Genomic DNA, 11,974 nt, shown 5'->3' on the forward strand with positions numbered 1-11,974 from the left:
TCCTCATGGAATCCTGGGTATACTGTTAAGATCTTGTACCTTACAGATAGAATGCCTGGGGAGCAAACGGACACTGCCTCTATATATGAGAACCTGCGTAATGGATCTCTCTGGGCCCTAATTTCATCATTCTAAAACTGGTCTACTTGCCAGCATGGTGGCGCACGCCTTTAATCCTAGAGCTTTGAAGACAGAGGCAAGTAGATCACAAGTGTGTTCAAGGCCACCTTGAGTTACATAAGAGTCCCAGAACAGCCAGGACCACAAAGAGAGCCTGTCTCAAAACCAAGACTGGCTTATCATATTTTTTTTCCCAAGACAGGAACTCACTCTGTAGACCAGGCTGGCCTCGAACTCAGAAATCCGCCTACCTCTGCCTCCCAAGCGCTGGGATTAAAGGTGTGCGCCACCACTGCCCAGCCTGGCTTATCCTACTAATGTTTATTTAATTCATACTTACTGGCTACTACTCCTATCTTTTTGATAGTACTTATTTCTAAATTCTGTATGAATTTTTAAGTGGTCCTTCTCCACTACCCTGTAAGTTCCTAGGGATAGGGATGCTATCTGCTTTTCCTAGGTGCATCCTTAGCATAGTGACTGCCACTTAACTTTGTAGAAATGAATGAACAGATGGATTAATAAGGCATGACAGAAGAATCTTGTGAGCAAAACATGCACTTCCACCTAGGAAGAAAGAGGCACACTGGTAGGTTTTATTGATGAGGAAGGCAGAGAAAGTGGTTGGAAGAGAAAGGAGGCCCCATGCTCCATGTTTCCTCAGAGGTTTCACAAGTGGTGGGAATGGGTTGGGATTTTTCTCTGGTCAGAAAACCACTCGTATCTTTGCAGTTCACAAGTGATGTGTTCATTTTTTAAGCTGTGCAATTTTCCATAAGACAGAGCTGTTTGAAGATACTGTTCGAAATGAGCTCTGATAAAACCAAATAATTTGTTTCTTATTCATTCATTTTAGAAGGCTGAGTTTGCACAAGTATTTCCCTGATGTGTGAATATTACATGAAATTGACATTTCAGTGTGCCCAGAAATCAAATTCATCACTGCTCTTTTGGAACTGTAACAAAAATCCAGTTCCAGAATTCTAAACTATTTGTTACCTGGCCTGTTAAGGGCTATGGTTTGCCTACCCACGGGTTGGATAGCAGTTTCAGGTGGGAGTGAGCAGTAGGGTACTCCCCAAAATATGGATGTGCCCTCCCAAAACTCTCCCCTTGGACACAGAGATGCTGAGAAAACATGATGTGTCCTGGTCTTGCAATTCTTTCCCTTCTCTGTAAAGCTGCACGATAAAAGTTAGTGACTGGATCCTTGCCTACTGGCGAGTAGGCTAGGTTAGGCTAGGTCATGTGGAACAGCCTTCAAGAATCAGAAGCTCACTTTGTACTATAGATTTGAGATCTCCCCCCTTTCCTCTCCCCTCAGATCTCCATCGAGCTATTTCTGGTATGACTCTTCTAAAGCTCTCCCATTCAACAGTGAAGGTGAGATGCACTGCCCTAATAGCGCTCATCTGAAGGGTAATTCTTGCCTGCTTATAAGTTATGACAGATGGCAATTTTCCCACCGGTGGTTATTTTAGACCTCACTAAGAAGGGGAGGCAGAAGCAGGTGGATGTCTCAGTTTGAGGTCAACCTGGTTTACAGAGTGAGTTCCAGGACAGCCAGGGCTACACAGAGAAATCCTGTCTCACTCCCCGCCCACTTTTTTTCTTTTTTTTTTAAAAAAGAAGAGGACGTCTGAATGAGTCCCTATAGAAAGCTTTCAAGATAAGCACCAGTCGGCCACGGGGAAAACGCTAGCAGCTCTTACCGAAGTAGTCAAGCCACTTCATCTCTTGCAGCGCCTTGGGGAGCCGAAGGATCTCGATGTTGTATACATTTTCCACCTCCTTGAGGAGGGTCTGTCTGTCGGACTCCATTTGCTTGATTCGAACTTGCACTGCAAAAAAGAGGTGAAAGCGGACGGATCCCGCGTCAAGTGGGCAAAGACGTTGCACCTGCGTCCCAACCCACCCAAAACTCACTATCACGCGAATCCACCCCTTACCCTCGCGGTCGAAGTCCTTCAGGAAGGAGGCGAGCTTCCGGCTCCGCAGCGTGTTGGCCTTGGTACCGCGGCTGCTGCGTTTCTTGGGAGCCATGGCGCCGGGTGCGTCGAGCGAGGAGCCAAGCTGCCGGGTCAGCGACTGAGACGGGGAAAGAGGGCGTGAGCGGCCGGGAGCAGCGAAAGTTCAGTCGTTGGAGTCTAGGTATCTAGAATTGTGCGGAAACGTACCAGCAGGTCCCAAAACACAGAATCAGGAAACCTCACAGCTCCAGCTAAGGGACGGGCGGCTCCTCGGATAACCGCCACCCAATTCAAACTCAACGGACACAATGTAGCCAATAGCAAATCGCTGTCTTAGGATGGTTCTCACAACGCCCAATCACAATAAAGCTTCTTCTCCCTCCGACAGGTTTCCCCACGGAGGACTTCAATACCCAGAAGTCATTGTGGCACACGCCATTGCGGCACACGCCATCTTTCCGCGACTCCAGAGTCGCGCTTATTGGAAGTAGAGTGGTGAGTTCGCTCTTGTGAAAGTGCAGACAGTGGCAAGCGCAGTGTAGTTTTTGATGTACTCAGCATTGACAACCCAGGATTTCCGTTCTCCTGTTGATCTAGGAACAGGGCTGGAAATCTTAAAGAAAGGAGACAAGACTGACTCCAGAAGCACAGGTGCTGGAATAGACAGACTCCAGAGACTCGCAATCTAAGGCAGATTGCCCTGTCGTGAAGAAACCCCCTTCGGAAGAGCTGAAGCAACGGTCCTTCTGCAGAGAGCTGGTAAGAGGACCGCCAGAATTCTTGAGTGTCAGCGGTGACAAGACAGAGACACAGCTTCACACTGCCACCTTCAGCAACGTGAGGAGATCCCCTGACCTTTTAGGGACTTCAGCCCAGCTGATGGCTCTGACGCTGAAAAGAATTCAGCACTAATCTGTTTATGAAGCTGAGGTTCTAAACACATGCAGAGGCCCACCATATAACGCTGGCTAGCCTGGAAGTCTCTGTGTACGCTAGGTTGGCCTCGAACTCAAAAAGATCTGCCTGTTTCTGTCTTCCTAGATTAAAGGTGCATTCGACAACTCCCAGCCTAAAGCAATTTTAAGCTGTTGGCTTAAGCACAAGGGCATAAAAGGCACTTGAATGCTGCTCAAAGAGTCTTAGAAAGTTAGACATAGCCACGTGGGTATGAGCTTCTCCAGGGAGATCAGCAGTTGATATTTTTAAAAAGATTTATTTGTTTATTCTATGAATATGAGTACACTGTAGCTGTACAGATGGTGGTGAACCTTCATGTGGTTGTTCGAAATTGAATTTTTAGGACCTCTGCTCACTCCGGTTGGCCTGGCTCGATCAGTCCCTGCTTACTCAGGCCCAAAGATTTATTTATTTATCATAAATAAATAAATACACTGTTGCTGTCTTCAGACACACCAGAAGAGGGCATCAGATCTCTTTATGGGTGGTTGTGAGCCACCATGTGGTTGCTGGGATTTGAACTCAGGACCTTTGGAAGAGCAGTCAGTGCTCTTACTTGCTGAGTCATCTTGCCATCCCTTCTTCTTTTTTTTTCTCTCCCAGTTTCTTGAGACCAAGCTGGCCTCAAACCCAAAGATCCACCTGGCTCTGCCTCCAGAGTGCTGGAACTACAGTCATGTTACATTAGCCATGCCTACTTATTTTGGTGGCTGTATGGTTACATCTCAAAAGGATTTCTAAAAACCCTTGTTACTCCCTTCAAACAAGAAGTTGTTTGATAAGAGAAGTAAGTGAGTGACTTTCAAGATTCTTTGGTGGTATTATAATCTAATAAAGTGAAATCAGGAACTCCTGCGGTTATAAATGGGGTAGTGTGTGTCCTTTCTCTGTAAATGGGATTTCTAGTGAGATTTCTAGAACATGGAAGGTTTATAGCTGGGAAGGAAGAAAGGCCGTAAGCAGTTGATAAGTGTACTGCTGGAATTCCTACTTCATTGTTGGCCAAAGGTGTCAACCAGCTTCTAGGACAAGGAGTTCTTTTTCCATCTATTTATTTATTTATTTATTTGGAGACAGGGTTTCTCTGTGTAGCCCTGGCTGTCCTGGAACTCACTCTGTAGACCAGGCTGGTCTTGAACTCAGAAATCTGCCTGCCTCTGCCTCCCAAGTGCTGGAATTAAAGGCACACGCCACCACTGCCCAGCTGAGGAGTTCTTTTTCTTGTCCCCCAAAGTCTCCCTGTCAGTATTGCCTTGGGACTATTTGAAGACCGACAGCTGGTCTTCTCATGAGGTTAGTCATCAATGACTCACCCTTGATGCAGGCCCTCCCCTTTTGGTACTCTGACTCTCGTTTGTTTTGTTTTGTTTTTCTTCCCAGAAGATGGCTCATGACCAGCCTCTGCTGGTTGTACAGGAGGCCCTGAAGAAGTGCTTCCCTGTGGTGGAGGAACAGCAGGGCCTGTGGCAGAGCACTCTGCAGGACTGCTCGCCCCTCCTGTCCTCTCTCAGTAACCTGGCTGAGCAGCTGCAAGCTGGACAGAGTCTGCGGTTTGAGGATGTGCCAGCCCTTCGTCCCTTTCCAGACTTACAGGAGCGGTTGAGGCGCAAGCAACTGGAGGCCGGTGACACTGTCCTGGACAAGCTAGCTGAAAGGCTGTAAGAAGCTTTGTATCCCCCTTTGTTGATGGGCAGATTTTTTTTTTAATGTATTATATGTAAGTACACTGTAGCTGTTTTCAGACACATCAAAATAGGACATCAGATCTCATTATGGCTGGTTGTGAGCCACCATGTGGTTACTGGGATTTGAACTCAGGACCTCTGGAAGAGCAGTCGGTGCTCTTATCCGCTGAGCCATCTCTCCAGCCTGATGGGCAGATCTTAATGTTGCATGGCATCCCAGCCTCAGTCAGGGTGGTCCTACAAAAAAATTGACAAAAGCAAGCCAGGAGTAATTGTGCCTGGGGCTAAGGTTGAATGTCTGTACGTGTGAGGGCAGCCTGGACTACATGTCTTAAAAAAGACCATGTCTTAAAAAAAAAACCCAAACCAGGCCAGGTGTTTAATCTCAGCACTAAGGAGGCAGAGACAGGCAGAGCTCTGAGTTCAAGGCCAGTTTGGTCTACAGAGGGAGTTTCAAGACAACCAGGGCTACACAGAGAAACCCAGTCTCAAAATAAATAAGTAAACAAAAATAAATAAATAAAAATAACCCCAAGCCAACTAGATAAATGGAAGAAATTACAGAAGCAGAAAAGAAGAGTGGAGAAGAGCGCAGTCCTCTTCTGTAGCTGTCCTTGGTATACTGTAGGTCAGGGAGAGCCAGGGCTAAGGACTGCGTGTACGGCACCGTGTGTATACCTACAAGGTACTACCTTGTGTACCTCGGGCTTATCCCTGTTCATGCATTTGGAAGTAAGAAAACGGAAAATCAAACTGATTGTCCTGATCACAGAGCCAGTGAGAAATAGAGCCGGGAGTCTGAAGTGTGCCTGCCACTTAAGCTGGGGCTCTGCATTACCACTTGGCTCTACACACAAGTGGATACATGTGTCACTGACTAGTCCACAGAACAGTTACCATCCAGGTGTTACACAGATACTCTGTTTTCTGTTTGTTCTTTTTTTTTGTTTGTTTTGTTTTGTTTTGTTTTTTTGGAAACAGGGTTCTTTGTGTAGCCCTGGCTGTCCTGGAACTCACTCTGTAGACCAGGCTGGCCTCGAACTCAGAAATCTGCCTGTCTCTGCCTCCCAAGTGCTGAGATTAAAGGCATGTGCCACCACTGTCTGGCTTCTGTTTGATCTTAATGTTAGTCACAGTCTATAAGCAGGACTTACAGACTTGAGGGTTTTGGATTGTTTCCTGTTTTTATACCATACGCCACAGTAGGATATTTAGAGCTAGAGTTCTCAGCTAGGGGATCCCTTGTCCATTGGGAAGTTGCAGCTGTTGTTTTAGTGATGGGTTCCTTAGAGTCAGCATTAGAATAGTATGTAGACACTGCCAAAGGCATCTTATACACATCATCATATTTGTCTTTCCAGTGACAGTTCCTTCACTGATTGACTGTGTGTTTGCTGTTCTTGGTGAGCAATGGAGTCTTTAGGCACAGGGGAAATAACTTACTTTCTCAAGCAAACTGTGCACATTGAGCCCACACTGCCATTGTAGAACTGTCCAACCAAGGACAGTTAAGATGGCTCAGTGGGTAACAGCACTTGCTGTGCAAGCCCGATGACCTGGTTCAATCCACAAGTCCATGGAAAGGTGGAAGGGTAGTGGATGCCACAAAGTAGTCCTCTGGTCTCCACACGTATGCTCTGGGATGTGCATGCCCTTCCCCCATACTAGGTTAAAAAGGATGTAGCTCGGCTGTAGACTCCTTCCCTAACATGTCTAAAGGTTGGAGTCCCCTCTGAAACAAAGCTTCAAAATGGCAGTAGTGCTTTGAGAAACCTTACCCCCTATCTTGTTTTGGGATACTGCCTAACACCCTACTTTTTCCACAGAGCCACTCTCCTCAAGGTTCGTAACACCATCAGCAACCATGTGGAGCAGGTGTTTCAGGCCTATGAGCAGCATGCGGCTGTGCTTGACATTGATACTGTCCTCCGCCCCTCAGTTGTGAGCCCCTCTGTGGCTGACATGTTGGAGTGGCTGCAAGACATCGACAGACATTATCGAAGCTCATATCCTTCCTGACCACCCAGAGCTGCGCCTAGAGGCCACAGCAGGTTCAGGTCTACAGATTACACAGGCCCAGCCGACTGTATAGTTTGCTGCAGTTCTCTAGTGCTCAAACTTAGATCCCTCTTGCATTTGTCTTTTTTCAAATAGTCATTCCTTATAGTTTATCTGCTAGGCACAACTCTAAGCGCTGGGAGCAGGCGTAAAAAGAGGGAGTGTATAGTGTCAGATGTGGTGACTGCTAAATAAGGCAGGGCAGGTGAAGGAGCACTGTGGGGCTGTGACTTTAATAGTGTGGTCAGGGCAGGAACCCATGAGACAGTGACATTATGAGACAGTGATGCTCACTGCATTTGAGCAAAGTTTGAAAGAGGGCAGGAACAAGAGTTTGAAAGAGGGAAGGAACAAGCCATGTGGGTATTTGGAAAAGGGTACATGGAGTGAACAGCCTGGGTGCGAGCTTGTCTGGTTACATACATGTAGGGACTGGCTACGAGGCCAGTGGGGCCAGGGCAGGATGTGAGGATAGTGACAGAGGGCCTTGGTTTTTTTGAGAAGGATCTTGAAAGTTTTGGCTGTTACTCTGAAATCAAAGTTCTCAAAAGCTTTAAGTAGAACCACATGGTCAAGGCCTATGCTTAACAGTGCTGGCCATGTTCTGAAGAACAATTGGCATGGTGGGGAGCAAGCCTGAGAGCAGAAAATTCGCAGTTCTGGCCTTTCCTTCATTCTTGTCCATGCTGTCATCTGACCCTGGTTTTGCTCCTAGTCTTGGGTCTCAGTTTCCTATGGCTGCCTCCAACTGGCTCACTAATGAACTACAAATTCAAGTTTAAATCTGAACATGGACCAGCAGTGCCCACTGCGTTAGATTTTCATGTTGTGGTCAAGTATCAGACACGAAGCAGGACAGACAGATTTGTTTCAGGTCATAGCTGAGGGATATGTCCATCATGGAGACAGAGACGTAAGCCACTGGTCACATTGCACTTGCAGCAGGACGTAGGGAATGCTGACTGCTGGTGCTCTGGTCACTTCCTATTCATTCTGGGACCCCAGCCCATGGATTGACACCATCCACATTCAGAGGGGTCTTCCCACTTCAGTTAAACCTTTCTGGAGACACCATCACAGACACAACCTGTATCATGTTTCCATGGTGATTCTAAATCCAGGCAAGTTGACAAAGGAGATTGTCACCTAATTTGGAAATGTAGGGCCAACCTTCCTTGTGTTCCTCTGTTTCCTATTATAATTGCAACAGTGTAGTAGGTGCTGCTAACACTGATATCACTAAGCACTTCCATAGGCTAGGCAATGAAAGGCACTGGTCGGCTCTACTACCCTGCCTTTGCTTTTAATCACATGGCTGAGATGGACCACATTCAACTACTGTTGAGTAGTCCCATAAGAGCACATGACCTAGTGACATAGATTACTTGGTTTAAGTAAATTCCTTTTTTTTCTGAGCAGTCCTTAACTTCTGGGAAGGTACCTGAAGAGAAAGTACCTTCTCTCCTCTGTTCACTGGGGAGATTTGGCCAGCATCCAAGCACTGCCCAAGGCCTGGGACCAAATTTCAGAAGATGAGTGCCAAACCCTTGTGTCAGGTACTGGTACCCATTAGCCCTGCGCTACATTCCTTCCCCTGTGGCTGGCCTCTGTGGAGGGTTAGGTATACCCCTGCTGTGCTCTTGGGCCTGGATCACCTGATGCCTTGTACCTTGCTTGCTGTTCTAGATATCCTGGTGAGCGTCTCCTTCTTTCTGGAGGAGCCAGGAGGCTGTGCAGTGTCTGGAGATCTGGAGCACCGCAGCTGAGGGCTGCCATTGCTACCCTAGGCCATTTCTAATGAGGGTCAGCATTGCTACCTGACTCCCTGAAATACCAGTGCCTACAGTAGAGGCCCCTAGGACTTCTCCATGCTAGGCCATGGCCAAGGGTCCATGGCTGCTGCACCTATGGCTCTGAGATGTGGATCGAGGCGGAGGAGACAGGAAAGGCAGTGCTGATAAGCAGTGTCCACCAAGGCAGGAAAGCGCAGAAGGCAAAGTTGTGTGGCCACCACTGCCTATGTCACCTGAACCATATTCTCTGGTTGGCTCAGGTCCTGATTCTGTATGTCAGTATCAGAGTCCGTAATGGTTTAAAGATGGGAATGGGTCTGGGAGTCCAGGGCGGAAGCAGTGTGTGTGTGTGTGTGTGTGTGTGTGTGTGTGTGTGTGTGTTAGTGGGGTTGTGGTGGAGAGTCAGTCCCCTACAAATCTTCAAAAAGGGAGGGACTGAAAGGAAAGGGAACATTTAAAGTGTTTACCCCTTCACAGAAGCTTATTATCAAGCCAATTTCCATTTTCAAAGTTAGACACCAGGGGGCGATGGTGCAGCATGAGCGGTTCTGAATGCCTTGTTCATAAGGGAGGTCCGGTCCCCTGATGCTGTTAAAGCCACTGAGTTCGAGGTGGGGAGCAGGATATCTCACCCAGGACTAGGGAGGCAAAGAAAGACAGGTGGATCTCTGTGATTTGAGATCAGCTTGGTCTCCATAGCTCCAGGCCAACCAAAGCCACATACTGAGACTGTCTCAAAAAAGAAGAGAGAAAGAGGTAATGGAGAAATAGTGAGGCCCTCCTGTTGGCCACGGTCTGCTGAGTTTGGAGTAACTGGCCAGGGAAGTGAATGCTGGCTGGAATGGTTGGTTTTTATAGTCCACTTGACACATGCAAAGCCACCTGGGAAGGGAGTCTCTGAGGAATGTTCTAGATTTGGTTGGCTAGCAGACACGCTTGCAAGATTTTCTTAACTGAGGTAAGAAGACCCATCCTGAATGTAGGTGGCAACATTTCATGGGCTGGAGCCAGGATCAGAGAAAGAGAGCAGGCTGAGCACTAGCAGGCTTGCACTAACACGTTGCCTTTGATAGTGAATGTGCTGTGAGCAGCTGCTTCCAGTTCCTGCCAGTGACTCTCCTGTAGTAATGGATTCTAACTTCAAATTATGAGCCTAATAAGCCCCTCCTCCCTTCAGTTGCATCTTCCAGTAGGTTTTATCATGCTTTGGGGTTCTCTAAAGGAACAGGACTAATGATAGAACGGACGAATAGAGAAGTATTGGGGGGCAGTGAGAGTTAGGGCAGGCATGCCTAAAACTAAAGCTTTCTTCTTCCTTATGATGTTATGTGGGCTCCCACCACAGAGTGTGGCCCAGATTTGGGGTGGGTCATCCTACCCCAAATGATCCAATCAAGAAACTCCCTCACAAGCATGCCCAGGTGCTTGAGTCTTACTTGATTCCAGATCTCAAGTTGACAGCCAAGATTAGCTGTCACATGCAGTGCTAAGAAAGAAACTGGGAAGCAGCCTCGAGTTGGTGCCGACTCTTGCCTTCTGTGCCACAGCCACTGCCTGGGGGGTCTCAGCTTCCCATGTGCAAGTCAAGGCCGCCATGTACAGGCTTAGTGCAGAGAATGGATTTTTAGCTTTTGATTTTTCAAGACAGGGTTGCTCTGTGTAGCCCTGGCTGTCCTGGAACTCACTCTGTAGACTAGGCTGATCTCAAAGATCTGCCTCTGCCTCCTGAGTGCTAGGATCAAAGGCATGCACCATCACCACACCACCCCCCCAACTAAGGATGGATACTTTTTTGTTTGTTTGTTTTCCTGCCGGGGTTTCTCTGTATAGCCCTGGCTGTCCTGGAAGGATGGATACTCTTAAAAATAAAGTGGTGCTAGAGAGATGGCTCAGTGGTTAAGAACAATGATTGCTCTTCCAGAGGTTCCGAGTTCAATTCCCAGCAACCACATGGTCGCTCACAACCATCTGTAATGGGATCCAATGCCCTCTTCTGGTGTGTCTGAAGACAGCAACAGTGTACTCATATACATGAAATGAATAAATAAATTTAAAAAATAAATAAATAAAAAGAAAGTGGCTTTGTTTTCTTACTACATTTTTTTTTTGTTTTCAATTAAAGGAAAAATTTAGATACAGAAAAGCATAATACAAAACCCACCCTAATATTTTGATCTGTATCCCTTTACTGTTCTTCACAAATTTCAAAACAAAAACATTGATACAGGACTGGAGAGATGGCTCAGTGGTTAAGAGCACTGACTGCTCTTCCAAAGTCATGAGTTCAAATCCCAGCAACCACATGGTGGCTCACAACCATTTGTAATGAGATCTGATGCCCTCTTCTGGTGTGTCTGAAGACAGCAACAGTGTACTTAGATATAATAATAAATAAATCTTAAAAAAAAGAAAAAAGAATCAGTGATTTGGGCTAGCGAGATGGCTCAGCAGGTAAGAGTACTGACTGTTCTTCTGAAGGTCCTGAGTTCGGATCCCAGCAACCATATGGTGGCTCACAACCACCCGTAATGAGATCTGACGCCCTCTTCTGGAGTGTCTGAAGACAGCTACAGTGTATTACGCAGGAGCAAGCGGGGTCATCTGAGTTCAATTTCCAGTATCCACATGATGGCTCACGGTCATCTGTACAGCTACAGTGTACTCATACACATAAATAAATCTTAAAAAAAAAAAAACCCATTGATACAAACTCATTCTTTCTAACTTTGTGGATAGTGTACTATATAGACTATGACATTTGGTAAGTATATTATTATTTTCCTTTTTTGCTTTTTATGCATGTTTGTGTATATGCATGCATGCTTGTGCATGTGAGTATATGTGCATATATGTGTGTGTAGCAACCAGAGGACAACTTTAGATGTCATCCTTAGAAATACCATCTTCTGCCTTTGAGGCAGTGTCTCTCATTAGCTTTGAGCTTACCAGTTAAAGTATTGTGGCTGGCCAGTGAGCTAAGAAACCCTCCTCCCTCCATCTCCCCAGTTCTGGGATTGCCGCAGCACCTAATGCTCTTCCTCAGCCTCTCAAACTTCAGAGTTAGAGGTGTGTGCCAACATGCCCCCCATTAGTATTGAGTCTTATGCTGAGCCCTGGGTATAAAGATGAAAGGAAGCCACTGGAAGTATTATAGTTCAGCAGGATTTTTTTTCTTTTTAATGTGTATGAGTGTTTTGCCTGCATATATGTCTGGTGTGTGTGCCTGGTGCCATCTGAAGCCAGAAGAGGGCATCAGATCCCCTGAACTGGAGTTACAGACGGTTGTCAGCCACCATGTAGGTGCTGGGGAGTGAGTGTGGGTTTTTATAAGAGCAGCTGGTGCTCTCAACGTTTGACCTATCTCTGCCCTAGGTCAGACAGTTTTGAATTA

The 11,974-nt window shown here is 46.7% G+C and overlaps 2 protein-coding genes across 3 annotated transcripts in view; one reads left to right on the forward strand and one right to left on the reverse strand.

Annotated features, from left to right (window-relative positions):
• The window catches only part of Cdca8 (cell division cycle associated 8), a 19,836-nt gene extending 17,339 nt beyond the window's left edge, over nucleotides 1-2,497 (reverse strand). Inside the window, exons 1-3 of the mRNA XM_031378609.1 lie at nucleotides 2,298-2,497; nucleotides 2,070-2,208; nucleotides 1,833-1,961 (exon numbers count right to left, since the gene is read on the reverse strand). Coding sequence (XP_031234469.1) covers nucleotides 1,833-1,961; nucleotides 2,070-2,163 — 223 coding nt within the window. The 5' untranslated portion in view covers nucleotides 2,164-2,208; nucleotides 2,298-2,497. The remainder of the gene's footprint in view (nucleotides 1-1,832; nucleotides 1,962-2,069; nucleotides 2,209-2,297) is intronic.
• On the forward strand, nucleotides 2,489-10,313 carry CUNH1orf109 (chromosome unknown C1orf109 homolog). 2 transcript variants are annotated; one of them, XM_031378610.1, is made up of 5 exons: nucleotides 2,489-2,849; nucleotides 4,428-4,705; nucleotides 6,559-6,738; nucleotides 8,228-8,346; nucleotides 8,477-10,313. In XM_031378610.1, the coding sequence occupies exons 2-5, from the start codon at nucleotides 4,431-4,433 to the stop codon at nucleotides 8,554-8,556; spliced, it is 654 nt and encodes a 217-aa protein (XP_031234470.1). In that variant the 5' UTR covers nucleotides 2,489-2,849; nucleotides 4,428-4,430; the 3' UTR covers nucleotides 8,557-10,313. The 2 variants fall into 2 exon arrangements, with proteins under 2 accessions (XP_031234470.1, XP_031234471.1); XM_031378611.1 differs by having other exon boundaries at nucleotides 4,431-4,705.
• Nucleotides 10,314-11,974: the final 1,661 nt, after the last annotated feature.

This window comes from Mastomys coucha, unplaced genomic scaffold (assembly GCF_008632895.1).
Source record: "Mastomys coucha isolate ucsf_1 unplaced genomic scaffold, UCSF_Mcou_1 pScaffold18, whole genome shotgun sequence".
Lineage (NCBI taxonomy): Eukaryota > Metazoa > Chordata > Mammalia > Rodentia > Muridae > Mastomys > Mastomys coucha.

Bases quoted from the DNA above. Each gene is read 5' to 3' on its own strand.
- CUNH1orf109 (XM_031378610.1), top strand. From the start codon at position 4,431: ATGGCTCATGACCAGCCTCTGCTGGTTGTACAGGAGGCCCTGAAGAAG. The intron at 4,706-6,558 runs GTAAGAAGCTTT...CTTTTTCCACAG, and splicing joins GACAAGCTAGCTGAAAGGCT to AGCCACTCTCCTCAAGGTTC. The intron at 6,739-8,227 runs ATATCCTTCCTG...ACTTCTGGGAAG, and splicing joins GACAGACATTATCGAAGCTC to GTACCTGAAGAGAAAGTACC.